This window comes from Pararge aegeria, chromosome 13, assembly GCF_905163445.1.
Source record: "Pararge aegeria chromosome 13, ilParAegt1.1, whole genome shotgun sequence".
Classification (NCBI taxonomy): Eukaryota; Metazoa; Arthropoda; class Insecta; order Lepidoptera; family Nymphalidae; genus Pararge; species Pararge aegeria.
Window position 1 is genome coordinate 9,686,318 of NC_053192.1, and position 20,274 is coordinate 9,706,591.

Sequence of the window (20,274 nt, forward strand, 5' to 3'; positions counted from 1 at the left end):
CTTATTATATTTCTGTAGCCCTCGTTCAAATAATTATACCTTCGTATTTATATAGGTATACACAACGTAAAAGATTCAAAGATTCAATTACAAGTGAACAAGAGCGACTAGAATCACCGAGAACGAGACATACGAGTATAAGGCAATTAACCGCGAACGAATTTAAACAATATAATTGCGGTAGGTCGCCCTGTCGGTGACGCACTACTGGCCATTGCCGGTCAACTGACTTGCGGATAATATTATTTCTTTCGAACTGAAAGCTACGTCAGTCTTTCCCGAGGAAATAAATACTTCTTGCACTGTCGTTTACATAACGGTGAAAGTCCCATCAAAATCAGTTACAGGTTTCGAAGAAGTTTCGCCCGCAATACACACACAGACAAAAATTTAAAGAAGGGATTATAATGTCGTTAAAATTATCACTTGTAATGAATTATGAATTTACTCTTAGTAAGCTTTTTAAAAATTTAAAAATTGGCATAATATTATGTAAAATCTAAATAATTATATTGTGTCCTCTGTATCTATGCTTAAAGAGGCTTTTGCTTTAATATTGTATAACATCTTAAAATGTCTTTAGTTGTTTTGAAAAAAGGTGTAATTAAGCTAGAGTTAATGTTAACAAATAGGTTACCTACCTATTTATTTATTTATTTATTTGGTACCTATGACCCACCACTACGCACTACACTATAACATAAATAGAATAATTGAAAACTAAACTAAATAAAAAAAACTTACATTAAATATTAATATGCAATATAAGAAAAAGTTACAAATTAAAATTTAAAGCCCTACGTGGAGTTTAATATACAAATTGTGCATAATATTTTATCTATTACTCGAACCTTTAAATAAAACAATTAATTACTTTTATAACTATTGTTCACATTACAAATAAATCTATGTAAGTGAACTAGTTCATACCTTACTCTAGTCCAGAGTTTACTAAACTCCGGAAGTGTTCCAGTTTGCCACAGGAAGCCAGCAGTTACCCCATGAATCAATGTCCTACATCTTTAAGTCACTAATGCGTAGGTCCCGTCCATAAGGGACTCATTGATGGTTACCAATTTTCCAATTCCATAGCATTTCTAGATAATAAGAGATATCTTTAGACCTTCACTAAATACCTACTTATGCTCTATACAGATTTGAAAAGTAATAATTTCAGTAGTTTATAAATAAGATTATATTTAATCATATTTACTAAATAAAACAATCAATAGCTTAACTGTCTTTTACTTTTAATTTGTCACTACGTCTAATTAAGTTTTATTTAAACACCAGAACAATTTTCATAAAATGTGATAAGTACATCCAAAGTAGTAATTACTCATTACTCTCATTAATCTCTATTATAATTAAATGCAATTTTGTTCAAAAGACATTAAAATGGTAAGTTTATAGAAATGAAGTTAATTAATTGAATAAAGAAACTATACATTAATAATAAAAAGCCTAATTATCAGTAGGTAGCCGCTATCAGCCTTTATAACCGAACATATATATACTTAGTTACCCATTTTTAGCCACAAGTTATCGAGAGCCGAAAAAGGGAATTTTGTACGACTTTAACTCTCTCTTTTTGTAATACGAGTTTAATATGGTCTGATTCTGTATCTTTGCAGTGTACCATATTGCCGTTTCCCTGAATATCAAATTTTCCTCGCCATCCGCCACCTATTGCAGGGGCTGTGCAGTTGGAACCGCCGGTATCTCATGCAGTGCCACTGAGGAATCTGCCTCATACGTCGCAATGCTTCCAACTGTAAAAGACGAATATTAGTTTAATTAATTCTATCAAAATCATGCAATAACTTATGAGTTAACTAAAAGCTTGTAAATGTACACGTAGGTACACTTCGTACTAGTAGAGCTTTGAGAATTGATCCACTGCGCCGCTGCGCCGCTGACACTCGATATAGGAAGCTTCTTATCACCAAATTAAGCTTACAATGACAGTTCACAATATTTTTAGTCAGCATCATCCCAACCGATAGATATCCTACTACGTCGCTAGGTATACCAAAATGAAGATACAAATGAAGATAATAAAATAAGTTTGCTAATTAACTAAAGGCAATGGCCTGACCATGTGATGTGGCAGTGTTTACTGAAGTCAGAGTGCATAGTAATTTAAAAAATAAACTCAACTGTGGGTTAATTGGTCACATATGGTGATACATAATTTTATGTTCTAGAAAAATCATTTGAGCCAAAACAATGAATATTCATTATTGTTATTGGACGGCTTTATCACCGAATAGGCTATCTCTTGCAGACGACGACCTTATACTTACTCGGAATAAGATGGGAAAGGTTAAACACAATTAGGTCACAATAACAATTATTGTCTACAAACATTGGACAACCGATGGACGTCCATAGCTGGAAAATACCTATATTTTGTGAGGATTTCGACACTCCACCGAGTGGGGACACTGCGCCTTCCAGTGCGGGGTCGCTATCCCATTACCTTGGGACCCCAATGACCCCATCGTTACATATTTTGTTATGTGTAATCAAATATTTAAGATATGAGATAAACTAAATACTTTCAAATAAGCTTCAATATTTTTTTAACCCAAAATATGCTTCTTAATTTAGTGCCCACTTTTTTTGTTGCACTTTGAATGTGTTTTGAAGTAGAAATCTTGATTAGGTCCTGTTAAATGTCATGATCATTGAGCTAATTTTTAGCTATTTAAAAATTCTTAATTCTTCAGAAATCCGTCTAAAATAGCACTTGCACACAAAACACCGGCCGGTTTTTTCACACTTAAAAGCCCGACATTCAATAAAATTGTATTTCTATATATATGGATTTTATTTTTCCTAATAACTATAATTATTTATTATTATATTATAACAAAAAAAAATTGTTGAACCTGACAGGAAGTTAGATTTTTAATTCCGTACCGTAAATCACGGAATCATATTTACTCTTTAACCTTACAAATAATGAACGCAAAAAACTGAATAGGTACTCACATAATCTATGTTGCCACTTTTAAAAGGATATGCATCCACACTAACAACCAAGAACATAGCAAAAAACAATAAAAAGCACGCTTTAATAAACTTCATTATTATAACCACTTTGTATCCGTTCGACTACAAAATAAATATATTTTGTAGTTGAAGTTATCTCATGCTATGTTCACCTCGCGAAGTTATTAAGAGCAATGCCTGATTGTTGTATTCCAGCCGTATATAAGGGAACGCACCCACACAATTTGTTCCCAGAAAGTACAGAGGGTATAGTGCTTAATAGAGCGTTTTACAAAAAATAACTACTAGCAGTTAGCCGAGAATTCTTTCGCATATAATTTCCGTGAAATTTTCCAATATACTTTCATCCCATATTCAAAAACCTTGAGTAGTTTAAGAAAAAACGTTCGTAGATTTAGTTTCTTTAAAACAATGCAAATGTCTCTGTTTTCCAGCTGTACCTAAGTGATTATTACAAAAACTTTTTTCTAGTAAAATACATAATAGAACGTTTTACAAAAATAACTAAATTCTAGCGGCTAGCCGCGAATTCTTCCACGAACAATTGCTGATAACCTTACTTCCTAAGGTGCTATATTCTACTTTAAACCTATTCAACAATCTTGAGTAAGTAGTTTGAAAAAAACTCTATTAGAATTATTTAAAACAACGCAAATGTCTCAAACTCAAAAAACAGAACATTCATACAATTTTCAATCTCCCATTTCACCTTAAGAATAGTTTCCAGTAAAACCATTTCTTAACATATACATATAACACGTCAAGAGAAATTTAAAATTTTAATGTCCGCGTTGGCAAACACGGAAAGTTTACAACGAAAGCATTTTCTGTGAAAGGTTTATCAACACAGTTTTAACAAACACAAAAAAAACAAACTTTTAGGTTTCATCATTCATCAAGAAAATTCCTTAACAGAAAAAACACGACACCTAAGAAACAATTTTTGGTCCGACCAAGCCTAAGGTACGTATATTTTACGTAGGTACCAAAGAGCAATTACGGAATAAGCATTTTCTAGGCACACGCGTTCTATCCTAGACCTTGTTTACCATCGAATATGATTGTCGTCAATAAGCGTAGCGTATCTAGAGGAACAGTTTGAAAAAAAATGTTAATCGCTATCTGAATGCTCTACGAAACAAAGCTTACGCAGAAGAAAGATACCGCGCAAATCTTTTGTAGTCGTTTCAAGCTTCGTAGAATAGAATAGATAACTTTGATAAGCCTATGATATTTATATTATTTGCATCAGATATTTATGTTTTATCTAGAAAATGGCAGTTACATACGACTTTGTCGTTGAAACATTTCTTTTATTATGTATTCCGCTGCTTAAAATAGCTTACTAAGTTTATCTTCATACCAAAAAAAAAATTAACTCTACCGGCTGCCTCAAGCGTGATGTCTGCCCTCGAAAAAACCGTATAACCAATCCGTTTGCCCTGCGTGGTGATTATGGAATATGACCTGGCTGATACCTACGCTACGCCATAAACATGTTGTGACGTCGTCACTACAAGATTCATTGATATATAATTGCTTTAATAGTACTATTTTGCTTTATATCATTTATAATAATACTTATATAAATATTTTATGTTATTTTCAAATAGAATCATATCTTTATATTTTGTGAAATAACTTACGTGAAACTAATATCGTAAAATATTATTATTGGTTCGTTTTGTTGTAAACATTGTAAACGGTACCTAAGCCGTATAAGCATTACCTTCTTAAGCATTCATTCAGTATCAAGTAACAATTACTTAGGGGAAAACTCTGCTCGATTATATGTCAAATGTGATAAGTGAAAACTAGTATTATTCAAAGTCCTATCCCCATGTTCTCCAACCATTCGGAGAATTTCGGGAGAGGCATTAAGTTCAGCAGTGGACTCTTATAGGCCATTTATTGATGACATAAGACTACTTTACGAATATTAAGCGAACAGCTAAAATAAGTCTTTCAATCGAGCCGAACATAGTGTCTACTCTTTATACTATGTTTGTACCTACTCATTTGGCTAAAGTTTTAGTTTAAGTTGAGTAGTAAGTAGTAAAGCTTTTTGTGACAGAGCTCGTGTAGGGAAGTGCTACGTCCATGCTTATATCTGCCGCCAAGCAGCATTGCTGTGTTCCGATCTGAAGAGCTTTACAATTAGAGACATATGAGGTGTATCGTGATCGTGGTCCCATAATGAGTATTTTCGCTACATTTTTTTTAAAGCACCATATTCAGAAGGTTTATATTGTTTATGAAATGTACCTTTTTTTATAAAAGGTCGTTAAACGTCCTTTGCATTGATATCAATATTGTTTGGCTTAGATGTACTGGCTTGGTGATATTATCGGTTAAACCCTCATTTGCAGACAGGTGCGATTTTTGTGACGCCAAGTGTAGTTTGTTCCGTCAATTATTACTATAGAAAAACGTGCCATAAATTCAGCAAATAGCAATAATTACGACGCTAGGCCTACAGGAGATTGCTCATACAGAGTGTCCAGTTAACCAACCCGTAATTCTTCCGCGAACAGCAATGTAGAGCATCGAGTCAAAAGCTAATTAGATTAGCCGTTATGTTTCACTTTTAAGATCGGATTACGTGTTCTGACAATCATGACTGAATGCCTACAAAGACCCAGATTGTTCTATATTTTGTGCTTACAGATGACTTAAATATTATAAGGCACATTCGTTACTTTGCCGAATTCTTTAAAGTACTCGTATATTTAAGCTTAACTTGCTAAAATTTGTAAATCATAATAAACAAACCTCTCGGGGTGGTGTGGTGATATGTGGCATGGATAACGTGACCATTTATTTTTACTGTGTTTTTGTATGCCGAGTTAAAAAAAAAATCACGAAGAGTTAGCCCCTGACTGCTATCACACCTGTTAAGCATTGATGCTGTCTAAGATGGAAGCAAGTTGAAATTATGGCATGAAGGTATGGCCTTACACAAAGTTCAGAAATTATAAATTGTCAAATGCGCCCGACCGGAGATTCCAAATTGCCCCGAACCTGGGACCTCACACTTATATGATCCCAGAACTCACCTCTGCGCCGGGGAGAGTGACAATAGTATCCCTCCCCCGCGTTCATTAATATTTCAAGATGCTCTGTGATCTTGTGAACGCACCGATGAAGGTATAAATAGGGTTCATCGAAACTTTTGGGCTTTCACGTTCACTTTTCGTCTTGACTATTAAATCTCTTTGCGTCTAGTCTAGCGCATGCGTTGGTGAAAGGGTACGATGTATATAAGCGTACTTTCTACAATCAAGAACCCACAGTGAATATATTAAATGTTCAATCTAACAAAACTCATAAAAGACGAGAAACCAAAATTTTCCTGACCCTGACGTTCATCGATTGTAATGAAAATTTCAATTCATCACATTGTATCTACACCTATGTGAAGAAAATGATTTTTAATAGCGATGTGTTAGAAACATTTACTGAAGTAATTAATTCTAATAGGCCTTAATATCTTTCATTCTTTTCTTGAAAATAAATAGATTAACTAACCGAACAATGTATTAAGAAGCCAAACAAAATAATCGTTAAGTTTACCATAATGCACGAAATAACAGGACAATGGTTGATATAAATAATTTTGAATAAAGCTTTTTACTGCAAACGAAACCTTAACATTTTTACAATTGATAATGAACATCTCGTCTATAATTAAAGAAAAATATGCAGGTAAAACATAGCTAACAGTGACAAACTATCAAGGCTAGTGCTAGCTAATATATGACCGCATAGATAACTATCACATCCCATAACAATGAAGCAATAAACGAGATGTAATATCATATCATTCGTTGTAATCATTGACCTAGAATTGTAGACACTGTCATTGGTTTTTTATTTTACATATTTTCATCTATATAAAGAAAAAGAAGGCCCCAGCCTTAAACTGTAACGGTAATTTTAGTAACCCAGATAAACTATTTTTAGTTATTATTTTTAGAAATAAAGACACTTATATTTTCACTTAGCAATTGACTTGACAATGAATGTTAAGTGAGGATGCATCTGTTTCGATGCAAAACGTGCGTAGGTTACCTTTTGGAAGTTCTGTTTGATATTGAGTATAAAGATTGAAGAAAATATAAATTGCACTTTTCAGATTTAATTTTCATTATATATTCTATTTTTTAATCTAAATTACGAAGTACTAAAAAGTTAAAACATAAGTAGCTAACAGAATATTTTTAAAGTAAAACGAAAATGGCCACCCCAGCGTCGTGCGGTATCGATTGGTAACAACACAAACGGGACGTCGATATAGCGCCCTTCTCCTCATGTTTGTCGCATAAAATGAAAAGGCAACCTTATACCGGTGATCGCTAATTCCCTATTTTTTTGCAAATCCACTCAATTAATTTAACTAATTCGCCTAGTGATAGTGCAAAATGTAGGTTGTTATCATCAAGTGGAAACGGAAAGGCATAAATTTCAGGACAAAATTACAGTGATCATGGTAAGCTTTATTATGTGTTTTCAGAATGAGATCGCTTTAGTTTATTTATGTTGAGGATTTATCCCATAATAATCATACTTAGTTTTATACATACTTAATCTAACCTTAACTTACTTTTACTTTCAGTCAATCCAATAAGGGAATTTTCTTGCTTTTTTTTATTTTAATAAGCCTTAGTTTGTTTTATTTTTAAACGAATTCTCAGAGCTTCTCAATTATGTGCCTTTTTTTGACAAAACTAAGGAAAATACATATATAAGGGGGTGATAATGATTATGTGTCTCACTTGACTTCCATAATTCTTTATTCCATATCTTTATATTTTCTTTCCTACGTGTATCATATCTTTAGTAACTCTTAGTTCAGTTCTGTTTACTTCTGCTTAAATTAAATTCATGTATAATGCATTTCAATTAACAATTGTAATTAATACAATTTAACAAAGTTGTATGTGGACGATACGTTTCAGTAAAATACGACTGAGGTCAAAGTAGTTAATTGTGTATTTACGGAAGCATAGCCATTGTTTAACTCAATTAACTCATAAGGAAACTATTATTAGGAATTGGCATATCTTAAAAGAAATTCTGGTATTATTTTAGACTTATGATTTACCAATTTTAGACTTGTGACTTGACTCTTGAGTCCCACATTTTGTAATAACCCAGATTGGTAAATTGGCATTCACTGTATGGGTGTCAGTTCCAAAACCATCTCTCCTGTCAAAACCAGTGCCTTTGCTTATTCACATAATTGCTAGGAGCAGTGGCGTGCATAGAGGGTATGCACAGGGTATGCGGATGATATAAAATGAAGAAAATCTCCTATGATAGGCATTGTAAGAGTTATAAAAATAATATTTATAACTCGTACTGGAGATTTCCTTCATTTTGTATCATCTGCATAACCTGTACATACCCTCTATGCACGCCACTGGCTAGGAGTCATAACTCCTTAGTGGTGCCTTATAGTTGTGCAGTTGTGTGTTAGCCTCCTAAAAGATTAGAATATTACCATTACTGGAATACCTTCTATACATTGGATTAAATGGTTAGATCAGGTTAGTCTTCAAACATGCAAAGTGAACGTGAGAACAGTGCGATGAGCAAGCTCAGCCTATTAGGTGGAGGTGAAGCATGTGGTGCAAGATGGACCCTCGGAGCACTACTCCTCGCGCCCCTCGCAGCCGCAAACTCCAGCTATTGCGCTGTGCCTGCAGTACTTTTACTGTTTGCCTTCATCACTTTGGCGAGTAAGTATTGTGTGTTTTTCTTGGAATTTAACTCTTCATTCAACTTTATCGTGATAATCATCAAAACTGATGGACGCCCTCCACTGTTCATATGAGGTATGCAGATTACTGAAGGTCTTCGCACATCAATAGCCTATAACAGTCTTCTGCTGGACTAAAGGCCTCTGGTGATCGTAGTAGAAGCTAGTAATAGCACAGAGGTCGCTATTGTTTGTTCTCCTTTATGTTCCCTTAGTCGCCTCGTACAAACTCGCGGGTAGAGGAGGGGTGGGGGTGGGATTTACCTCTCTCTGATTTTGTTGAATTGCATAGGTATATTGAGTGTTGGAGTGGAAACCCCGCACCGGTAAACGCAGCTTTGGTCGACCCTTAACCAGGTGGACAGACTACATCAAACGAGTCGCGGGCAGCCGCTGTATACAAGCGGCCCAGAGTGGAGTGGAGTGTGGATCGCCCTACAAAAGACCTTCGTCCAGCAGTGGACGTCAGTCGGTTGATTTGATGATGATGATGAGGTTATTTCTAAGGAGTTTCCGAGCTCATCGATATTTCCGCTGCCTATGTCATAATACTCCACTTCACTCAATAGTAGATACAACAGCAGATAATACAATAGCATATAGTTTTATACAGATGCAAATGGGCTTTATTTGGAATATTTTGAATAGAATAGAATATTCGTAAAAATAAGACCATGAATAATTGTTTTATAAAATATTTAATGACAAATTTAGTGTTAACTTAAGTTTAGCTAAGTCGACGCGCTGATCCAAAATTCTAATCGGTTTCTATGAGACCTCATACGCCCGAAGTTTCGACCTGATTATAAATTATAAATTCCTGTCGAACTAAACCCATCTAAACTCTGTCTGTGGCTACGTTATTGGTCAGAATATTAACATAATCATCTCAGTAATCTCAGCTATTATTTATGTCCTTGTAGCATTCACTGGTCGAGATCTAAAAAAGTTATCAGACCTACTACCACCCTCAAGAACAGCTAGAGGTCGACGAGAAAGAAATCTTCGTTCGTTCGCCGAGTTCATGGTGATGTGGATGACCTTTCTATCACATTTGGTTGCCGTCGCTGTTTGCGCCAGGATCCTCAGTGCTACCGCAGATCACGTTACTGGAGGAAGGACTAGGAGATGGCTGTTCGGTTACGAAACGCGGGCTTTGGGAGAACCTTGGCCTGATGTACTAGGAGTTACGGTTGTCATGGTCGTTTGTGCCATGTTTATGTGCGGGCTCGAAGTACGTATACCTCGGTACTTATGTGTAAATCTCTTATTGGTTTTGTAAAAACTATGACGACTCATTTTATAATTATTTTCAGGAAAGTATGATGTTTACATTCATGTTGCTGGTTGTTTTATACATTTTCAGTCAATGTTTCGCTATATTCGGCTTGATAAATCTGGACATCGAAAATATAAAGATACCAATTCCAATTACTCTTTACGAAGTAAGTAATATAATTTTAATTTTTGACTCCGTAGCAAAGAGTAGTGAATAAGTACTATTACCTAAACTGGTGACTGGCGATCTTGGAACAAACTTAAGAACATCACGACAAGGTCACCTGTCTATATGCATTCTACAAGATTTATTTCAGAAATTAAATTTCTTGCATCGAACCACGTTACACCACTGCATAGTTGATATTCTATGGACACATCCGGGGCACTTGATTTCCTAGTTTCTATACTACCTATAGAAACTAGGAAATCAAGTGTGGGTACGGGAAAAATCTAGAATTCAGCCTCGGATTCAATTTTTATCCAAAAAAATATCCATTGCTTCAACAGAGAAAGAAAACATAGTGAGGAAACCTGCATGCCTGAGAGTTCTCCATACTGTTCTCAAATGTGTGTGGAGTCTACCAATCTGCAATGGGCCAGCGCGGTAGACACAGCCTTACCCTCCTTATAGTGGGAGTAGACCCGTGCCCTGTTGTGGGCCGGTTATGGGTTGATATGATGATGATGATGATATAATATATCGTTGCCTTCAAATCAAGAGAGAATAGGCATGTTCTAAGATGCGTACTTCTCCTCCGGCTGCATGTTCTCTTATCAGCACTCAAGTACCGTTTGTTATTTAAACTCATTGTATTTTTTCTATATCTTTCCAGATATTTGCAGCTGGAGCACCAATATCCTACGCATTCTGTGTTGTTTCACCACCAAAAGACAACGAGACCTTGAAAAAGAAAATGATCCTAATGATTGTTTTACCGACGGTAGTGCTAAGCAGTTTGTGTTTCCTCTACACTAACATGTTAAAAGGGTATGTTTATGGTGTTTCATCATTTATTTATTTATTTATTTCAAACAAGATAGAACTACATAATTTATGGATAACTATAAGATGACATTAAACATTATAGAAGACATGATATTAATACATATAGTATACTTATAGTGATAATCTGTGAATAGTGAGCATTGCTATCTAAGAGCGCATTGAATGGCGACAATGAACGCCTTGGAGCAACAGTGTTAAAGGAAGGGACCACGAATATTTTTTTTTTCGTGGACAAAGGTTATTGTCTTTTGGGCACGTCTACAACACAGTCGGTTATGAAGATTTGGAGCATCGACATCTCCTCGTAAGATTTGGCACATTATTTTCAATTGGTCGCAAGTCCGTCTGACCTCCAGGGAGTTAAGCCCTAAGCAACCTAAAAGAAATTTGGTTAGGCACATAAAGGGGTAATATATCATATTTCGCTGTATTTCTAGGTGCCTCTGTTATCCGTTTTTATTTTAAACTCATGTTGAAACTGGCCTTTTTACGAAATATCTATTATAATTTCAGGACTAGCATAGACGCGGCATTGCCTGTTACTACTTTGTTGGAAGCTAGAACAGCAGAATGGGTTTATCCTGTATTGGCTGCTATTACAGTGGCTGGTATATGCCTAGCTTTGACAGAGCTATGCCCAATACTCTTCAATATACTTGTAGCCTTAGCATCTCCAGAATGGAAAGTACTAACAAGATCCATGACATATGAAAGTACCACAACTGGCAGTCCAGTATTGGCAGTGTTTACAGCAGGTTGTTTAAAAACTTTCTTATTTGATTACATACAAGTTATATTATATATAGTTAAATGCGAAAACCTTCCAATCCACTAATCACACTAAATGGAGATACAACAGTCTATTTTTTATGACTCCAATATACATGATGCAAAAATGTTTAAGTCCATGTCTAATCCTGTATTAATTATTGTTTCCAATTCACAAATTAGCGCAATGTTTAATAGAAAAATAGCCATATCTACCAGCAAATTGGTATCATTGTGGATAGCCAGACTGTTGCATAACTCATAACAGTCGTATTTTTTTTTATTACCTGACTAAAGTTTAATTTTAGGTAGTCTTGCAGCGATACTCGCCTTCGCATGCCCTTTATCACATATGATAACATTAATGAATGGAAGTCATTTACTTAGCATTTCCATTCAAGCTTTTAATTACATAATCTTGCGATGCGTGCCGACTGCCGAGCAGATGGAAGCTGGAGGTAAAGTAAACTAAAAATATAAAATTGATAAATAGCTCACTTGATTTCATATATAAAACTCTTCATACTTTTTAGATGTAGAATATAAACGCCTTGGCAACGAAAGTAAGCGTGCAAAATCTTCAGAGAAAAAGGCTAAACGCGGCTTATGGTTCATTCCATCAGCACTTCGTCATACTAAAACTTTAGAGAGCATTAAATCGAAAGTTACTAAAGGTAAGTTTATATATTGTTTTTACTATATACCGTATATGGGTGAGGCCTTGTAGAGGCTAGACATCCCTTTAATGGGTAAAGTTTGGTAATGGCTATTAATACCTGTATCCCATGATAGTTGTTATTTAGGATGGACGTCACCTGAGGTAAGGAGCGAACGCCTGATAGTGATGGACTATGAGTTTACGGTCAGGGTCCGAAGTGAGCGCGACCGCGAGTTGCGTTTCAAACTTCACAGTTCGCAGAAAATGTAGCTATAGTCTCGATTAAGTCGGGAATCATATTTACAAAAAATAATATACTTATAAAAACAAATAACGACACGAAGTTTAATATTTGAACTATCTATGAAATATTAAACCTTTTATAAAACAAATTTAAGTAGACCGTATGTCGTGTATTATTAAATATGTAGCGTAAAATATATCCTTATAATTATAAAGCTAGCTATAACATAGACGTCTTCAATGTAAAGCCTACTTCTATCCAATGTACTGACGTAAAAACTTTATTGAGTTGAAACTTTAGTGTTAATACTGAAATTTTTATTGCAGAGACTGAAGACCGAGAATGTCTCCTCCTTGATGAGTATGCTAACTGTCCAACAGAAGAAATCGAAGTGACAAGTGGCAGCAGTGGAACAAGAGCAGGATTGGCTCAAGAAGAGGATGTGCAATCCGATATCGATGTTAGTGAAGCAGAACTGTCGTCGGGCGATGATTCCACTGATATCGATGCGGTAGTCAAAGAATATAGAGATAGAATTCAGGTAATGCATCACATGTAATAACATTTTCTAGTTTAAACAACAACATCTACGTGAACTTAGTTTTTATAGATCTTTTTGTGACAGAGTTCGTCCGGGGACGTACTGCCGCCATGTATATTTCGGCCTCCAAGCATCATGTTGCTATGATGTATTCTGGTTTGAAAACGTGGATTTCGGTGTAATTACAGGCATATGAGGCTTAACAATTACGTCTCAGGTTGATGGACTCAGGAAGGCACATTGCAGAACGTGTTCTTTGCATGCCTTGCGAAGTGTTTACTCTGTCTTTGATATATGTGCCGCTTTGTAGGGGACGAAGGCTATTTTTCACTTACTCACAGGTTGACCTGCTTTGTCATCATCACCCATTACCGGCCCACTACAGGGCACGGTTCTGCTCCCACAATGAGAAGGGGTTAATGCCGTGGTCCACCACGCTGGCCCAGTGCGGGTTGGTGGATTGCACACACCTTTGAGAACATTATAGAGAACTCTCAGAAATTCAAGTTTCCTTTCCCTATTTAATTACTTAAAACGCACATAACTGAGAAAACTTAGAGGTGCTGGGATTCGAACTCGGCCCCCCGATAGTCTTCTACCCACTGGGCTTCCATCACTTGGTTTACACAATGCTTAGTTAGCCGTTAGTCCGACTATTATATCTAAGTATAAAAAAGTAGACATAACTAGGTATAACTACGTACTCAAAAAGTCAAGAAGATAAATTCATTGTTCATAGGCAGGTTGAGTCTCGCTTAGGATAAGTGTTTATTAACAAAGTAATAAATACTTAAACCCTTACCAGGTGGTGACCGCTATCCCAGTAGCCAGCCTGCCAACTCCCCCATGTATGCGTGGGGCTCGCTGGTCAGCAGTAGGAGCATTTGTTCAGATTTTCGCCAATGCATGCATTGCAGTTGCCTTCTGCAATGAAACTTTGCGAGTGCCGATGTTTTCAACTGGAATACCACGTAAGTACCTACTAGTTCAAAATTCTATGCTCTTAAAATAAGAATTCATAGGTTTCAACTTCCGATCTCAGCTAATTTTGGTTACTCACTACCTTACCGTCAAGTCACAATTAGGGGTATGAGTTAAATATAACTGTCAGTTCAACACATTGTTAGACTCGGGGCTTTGAAACCGGAAAAAATTTGAAACCCGTTTGAGTCACTAACCCCGATATGGGAATCATTTCGATTAAGGTTTCTATTTCGTGCTTTAACCGGTTAAACAGAGAAACTGGTTTTTTTTTATAATTTCACTCTATCTATTGAAGAAAAACTTTAAATTAGGAGTTCGAGTTATTTTAAGCGGCAGGACGTGTACTTAGATACTCAATAGTTATTCCATGCACAAAATATTTCTTAAATTGGTTGCTGTTTTTTAGAAATTAGACAAAAGTGTCGTCATATTATGGGCACCTAATAATAACGGCAACTTTTGGTTCGTAAATTATTTAACCGGTGAAACGCAGAACATTAAAATAAACCGGTTATATACAAGAATGTCCAATAATTTGAGACCGTTTCTGAGCCCTGGCCTAGACTGCATCATCACTTACTAGATCATCAGGGGGGATTTCAGACAAAGGCTGAATACAAAAGGCGGCCTTTTGTATTCTACTTCCGTCTTTGTATTTCTATTCTTCTTTTATTTTTCCTAACTTCATAGTGGTGTACAAATAAAGATTTAAATAAGTAAATAAATATTGTAGTGGGAAAAAAAACTATTTATAATTTCTAGTGTCGCGTACCTCTACTACCTATAAGTTTTACAATTTTTAGTATGGTTGTGTGGGACTTTCATCAGCACATGGCAACCAGCGCACGACATCGGCTTAAATAGACTGCAGAAGATGCAGGGTCCATTGACATTGACAATATCTGCCTTGCTGCTCACACCACTTCTAGTTAGCTCTTGGCCTGCAATTATACTCTTTGCTGGAGCTGGTAAGTTTTTTCCTACCTATATTTTACCATTTGGCAAAATTGTTTACAACATTTTTCAAATTCTTCTGTTTGTGTTGTGTTTCTTCGTATTTTGATTGCGGGAAATCCCATAAAGATCTAGGCGTTTTCACAATGTTCTGATTGATCTGCATATGGGAAAGGACCTATTACTTTATCAAAACCCTAAAGGCCTTATTTATAAATGTGGAATAATGTCGGAATATACGGCGATACTTTATCACTTTATCACTTTCATAGGTAAGTACCTTTTACATCTCTGTGTCCAACGTCATGCCACGCTCATAATTGCGCCATTCTGGACAAAGGGCTTTTGTAGAGTTCCAAATACCAAGGTCGTGTGCCGCTTGGGTCCAGCGGCTCCCTGCGACTCGCCTGATGTCACCCGTCCTCCTTATCAGAGGTCTACCAACTATATATGTACATAGATTTAGTTTTCACTTCTATCGGCTGACTCCAATGACGGCCTAGCAGATATTTTTTGCTTAAAATATATAATTATACTTCGCCCCCAACAGGAGTTGTAATTTACGCCCGCTGCGAACGTTGGTGCGGAGACCTGGCAGTACAGCAAGCTAGAAGTACCATTGAGAAGAGGAAGTTACGGCACGTCGCCTCAGCCACGCCTCTCACCAGCGCCCGACTAACTCACATTGACACCGTGTATATTGCCAGGTAACAAGAGTTTCTCCCAAATAATTTCTTCAGACATCTTTATTGTACCTTCATTTTGATACGAATTGGGTGTGTCTCCATTTGGATTAAGGGACCAGGGAACTAGCCAGGTTTCAGGTTGCCATCAAATGCAATGTCTAGCACGGCTTGCACCTGAAAAAATGTTCCTAACTACTCTGATGAACTGCCACTTAGCTTGTGAGGCTACTAAGTAAGCCCAAGTGTTTTGTTTCGACAAGATCGTTTTATCTTTTTGTGCTGCTGCATCTGATAGATACAATCAGGCCAGAATTTAAGTTCAGTTTAGTTTAAACAGTTTTTCAATACATACTGATTTCGTTCAAAAGTCATTCGTAGACCAGCTGTTTGAATTGTAAAACTGTGTAGACCATCGCGGCTAGGATAGCATGGGTCGGGATACATTTCCACTCTACGGGGAAAGCACAAAATGTGAATCTTCTCACACAACTCGTAGAGTGGATAAAAATTCACTCTCAGAGCACGAAAATATTATCAAGTAAAATGTCCATCGTCCTGTGGTCGTGCTTTGGCATATGTAGAAGAACGTTTATCCTTGGTCAGTGGATATATATAATCAGGGGTATAAGAAGGTCTCCTGCCTATGTGTCTATTGGTCCCCGATAAATGCACCGCGGATCTAGAAGTATCTTGTAATAAATATAAATAATTACAGATGACAAGAAGACGACTCGGATTCGAGTCTGGACAATCTGATAGACGAAGAAGACATAGATCCTGATGGCGAATGACACGTAGCGAACGCGGTAATCATCATTGCCGAGTAGACAGAACTGCACCTTTATTATCCATTCCATAAGTGACCTGTGCTACCCTCATTAGGTATCCTTACTAATATTTTAAATTCGAAAGTGTGTGTTTGTTTGTTACCTATGTTCTGCTGCACAGGGACCTATAGCTTACATCCCAAAGAAGGACATAGGCTTATTTGTGTCCCAGAAAAGTACCCGGGAACGGAATCCCCGTGATAAAAAAATTGGTTCAATCGTGGATTGGGCGGATAGTGACAATCGCTTAAATGCGTTGAGGTGAGAACCATAAATATTAACTTGGATGGTGAAAACGATGAATTTGAACTGAACATTTTGCATATCTTTGTCTCATTTAGGATGATAATTTTGGCGCGCCTGTAGTTTCGCTTTATTTTCGAGTACCTAATAGGTATACGTTTAAATGAAAAACGAAATATTACTTCCCAGACTTTAAACTCTAAAGCTTGTGAAGCCTTATTATTTACTGTTCCTGAGACTTATCTTTGAAACCAAAACGCTTAAAGTTTTTGAGTAAACAACTAAAGTCTCTCTCTCTGTCAATTTATTAGGTAGGCTTTTCGTAGATTAGGTACTATGCGCGTGTCGGTCTTTTATCTTCAATAGGGTTGTTACAAGTAAATACTTAGATTTTTTTAAATTAGTTTAAAAAACAAATATGCTTCTTTGGATTTAATATTTTTACAAAATGATTTCTTATGAAATATACTTAGGTAGGTTAGGTATGCACCCTTATACTGTATTTTGTAATTCAGTTACACGTTGTGTAATTCAGATAATGTTGTACGTCAATTATTGGTACCACATAAATGACGCACACAGTAGATGTTAGAACAAATACAGACTATCCAAATTGGATAGTCTAAATAAATTAAATAAATTAAATCGAACATTCAATCAAACAGAATAATCTCACATTATTATTATTTTTTGTGAATAATAAAGATATTTGCAATTATCTATCACTCATTTATTTATTTAAAACAAGTATCAGGTACTTACATAACAAACTATTTTAGTTTTGAAATAAGAAATTATTACCAGTGAAATTATTACCAATTTTATCAAAAAATAAATGAAGTCATAAATAAATAACAATCCTATCTGTACGGTAGGATCGTTATTTATTGCCATGATATTATTAATGATTATACAATACCTGATCCCTACTGACAGCTGTCAATATTATCATCGTAAATAAGACAATGTACACAATTCTGCAATCTGTTGCAGTAGACTTAACTGCATCGAAATTGCTAGTCCTTTTAGATAAGGAGACAGTTTTTAGTTCTGCACGCTCGCCATAATTAAGTGCAGACAGCCTTTATGTAATAGATCTAAGAATAAACATAATATATTTAAGCTTAATGGGGGTTTGAATATTTAACCATGCAGCCTGGCTTAATTACTTTCAGGCTTAATTTTTTCCAATTAATGGCCACGCATACAATTTGTGTTTATAAAAAGCCAGCTTCAAAACAAATAAGCTTTATTTAAGACTCTTCATGTTTTATATAAAGTGTCAGGTGTCCAAGGTAGGAGCTATCAAAGTTTAACGGTACCTGTACTAGGTATATAAAGTGAAGTAACTAAAATCAGACTTGGATGGGCGAACACAATACTAATTTAGAGGTAATTTGTATGATTAGCTCTAAATTAGTATTAATTATATTTTGATTTCAGTTTTTAATATTCACCGATGGCGCCACCATTATAGTTTTGGTAGCTTTTATTTCGGGAAGCTACTTGTGTGAAATGTTAATGCAACGATTGATTTACACAGGTTGTATGCGTAACCGCTATTTTTTTTTTAATAACAATGGCGGACGGCTATGTTAACGACTAACGTAAGCCAAAATATTCAAACTCTTTTGGTTAATCTTTAAAGTTAAAGATAATGTCAATTGGTGTAAAATCTAACATTATTAGCAAAATTATAGCTTTATATATATTGAAGCCTAGCATTCCGAATGACGGATTTGAAGTCTATATCCGTTTCAAATGGCGGTATAGAAATTCGTATTAAAATATTTTATCCGTCCATGATAAAAAGCCTTTCCTTAGTAATTCAAAACAAAGAAAAACTTAAATATTACGATTGTACCTAACCCTCTCTTTTTTTAACTAAGAACAAGGAATATTTTTTAGAAGAAGTATAAGTACTTCTTTTTCGAATTCCCAATTCGAATTTTGCCAGTAATTCAAAAAAATTTAATTTTAACAAATACTTTTAGATTTTTGTTTCAATTAAACAAATCTTTTGCGTACCTGATGATGACTTTCTTCACGTAAATAAATTAGTATGTTAGACAGAAGAACCCAACGGTAGATCCATTTATTGGATTATATATGTAAAAAAAATAATTAAAATCTGCTTTTGTGATAAAAAAAAATATTTAATATTTACTAAAATATTTCGTAGTCATAAGTCTGGGTGGTGTATGTCCCATTGCCTTTAATAGTATGGAAAATAGAAATTAAATACTTAAAGATTGATGCTTGCTAGGTTTTAAAAAAATATGTCGTAAAATGTTTGCCCGGCAATAGTTTAAACGTTAAGCTGTGTATCCACGAACTGAGATTTGCGTCTTGGCAACCTGCTGCAATATTAATCCCTGTTTCTGCTGAAACAAATGCGAAAACAGGTATGATGGCTCAACGCGTCATAAGATTAAGATAAACGGGGAAAGTATTCCTACTGAACATGAAAGAGCGCATACCATCTGTCCTCGCAGGTCGAAAAATTGCAGATTACACTACGGTGCTATCACAGTATTAATTAAAAAACTACCAGTAGTTTCAATTTCTTCTTGAACGCATGCCGTCAGCACGTGCATCACATCATAGGAACTCACTCGGAAAAAGGGATGCCAAGGAATTAAAAAATGCAGTCAGTTAGTTATACCTTAAATAATTAAAAACATTTTTTTAATCCGTGTTGACTGTGGCTTCAACTTCTTGCCGGCTTTTTGTCGGTTCTGCCTTCCGAACCGGTGGTAGAGTCACTAGGCACACAAAAGACTTGACGTTTCAAAAGTGCTTATATTAGGCCTACTTAAAATAAATGAATTTTGACTTTTGAACAGTGTCCCATGCGAAAGCATAAGCTTATACATATTTACGTTAATCTTACACGCATAGCTCATACTATGATTGCGTTTGCCGACGCTACCCCAGTCTTCCCGGCTGTTACTAATATTGAAACTGTAGAACGAGAGGTCGTGTGCAAACGCAAATGTATATAGTGAATACCCAGCTTTATATTCAAACTATTCTACGAGCTCAATGCAAATTGTCTTAAAAATTGTAATTTTGTAGGTCTGTTATTTTTTTGTAATTTAATGCCTGGTTGCATGTAAAATGAAAAACGCCTTCGGAAATATAGGAGCGTACTTGAGTATAAAATTATACAATGTTTTTTTGTTAGAGAAAACTACTTAAAGCAATAGTAAAAGTATTTTTGTATTTTGTGTTTACAATATAATATTATTGTACATAAATTATTAATGTAACGCTTTTGGCCTAAATATAACTAAACTTTAA

The 20,274-nt window shown here is 35.5% G+C and overlaps 1 protein-coding gene across 1 annotated transcript; it reads left to right on the forward strand.

The window, feature by feature from the left end:
• The first annotated feature begins 7,320 nt into the window (after positions 1-7,320).
• On the forward strand, positions 7,321-17,336 carry LOC120628678 (cationic amino acid transporter 2, vacuolar). The gene is made up of 13 exons (XM_039897233.1): positions 7,321-7,507; positions 8,563-8,759; positions 9,703-10,013; positions 10,096-10,224; positions 10,894-11,048; positions 11,580-11,821; positions 12,143-12,292; positions 12,368-12,508; positions 13,063-13,277; positions 14,083-14,248; positions 15,065-15,229; positions 15,766-15,922; positions 16,617-17,336. The coding sequence occupies exons 2-13, from the start codon at positions 8,582-8,584 to the stop codon at positions 16,618-16,620; spliced, it is 2,013 nt and encodes a 670-aa protein (XP_039753167.1). The 5' UTR covers positions 7,321-7,507; positions 8,563-8,581; the 3' UTR covers positions 16,621-17,336.
• Positions 17,337-20,274: the final 2,938 nt, after the last annotated feature.

Coding starts and splice junctions, on each gene's coding strand:
- LOC120628678 (XM_039897233.1), top strand. CDS start 8,582: ATGCAAAGTGAACGTGAGAACAGTGCGATGAGCAAGCTCAGCCTATTA. Junction 11,049..11,579: donor TACACTAACATGTTAAAAGG/GTATGTTTATGG, acceptor TTATAATTTCAG/GACTAGCATAGACGCGGCAT. Junction 12,293..12,367: donor CGAGCAGATGGAAGCTGGAG/GTAAAGTAAACT, acceptor CATACTTTTTAG/ATGTAGAATATAAACGCCTT.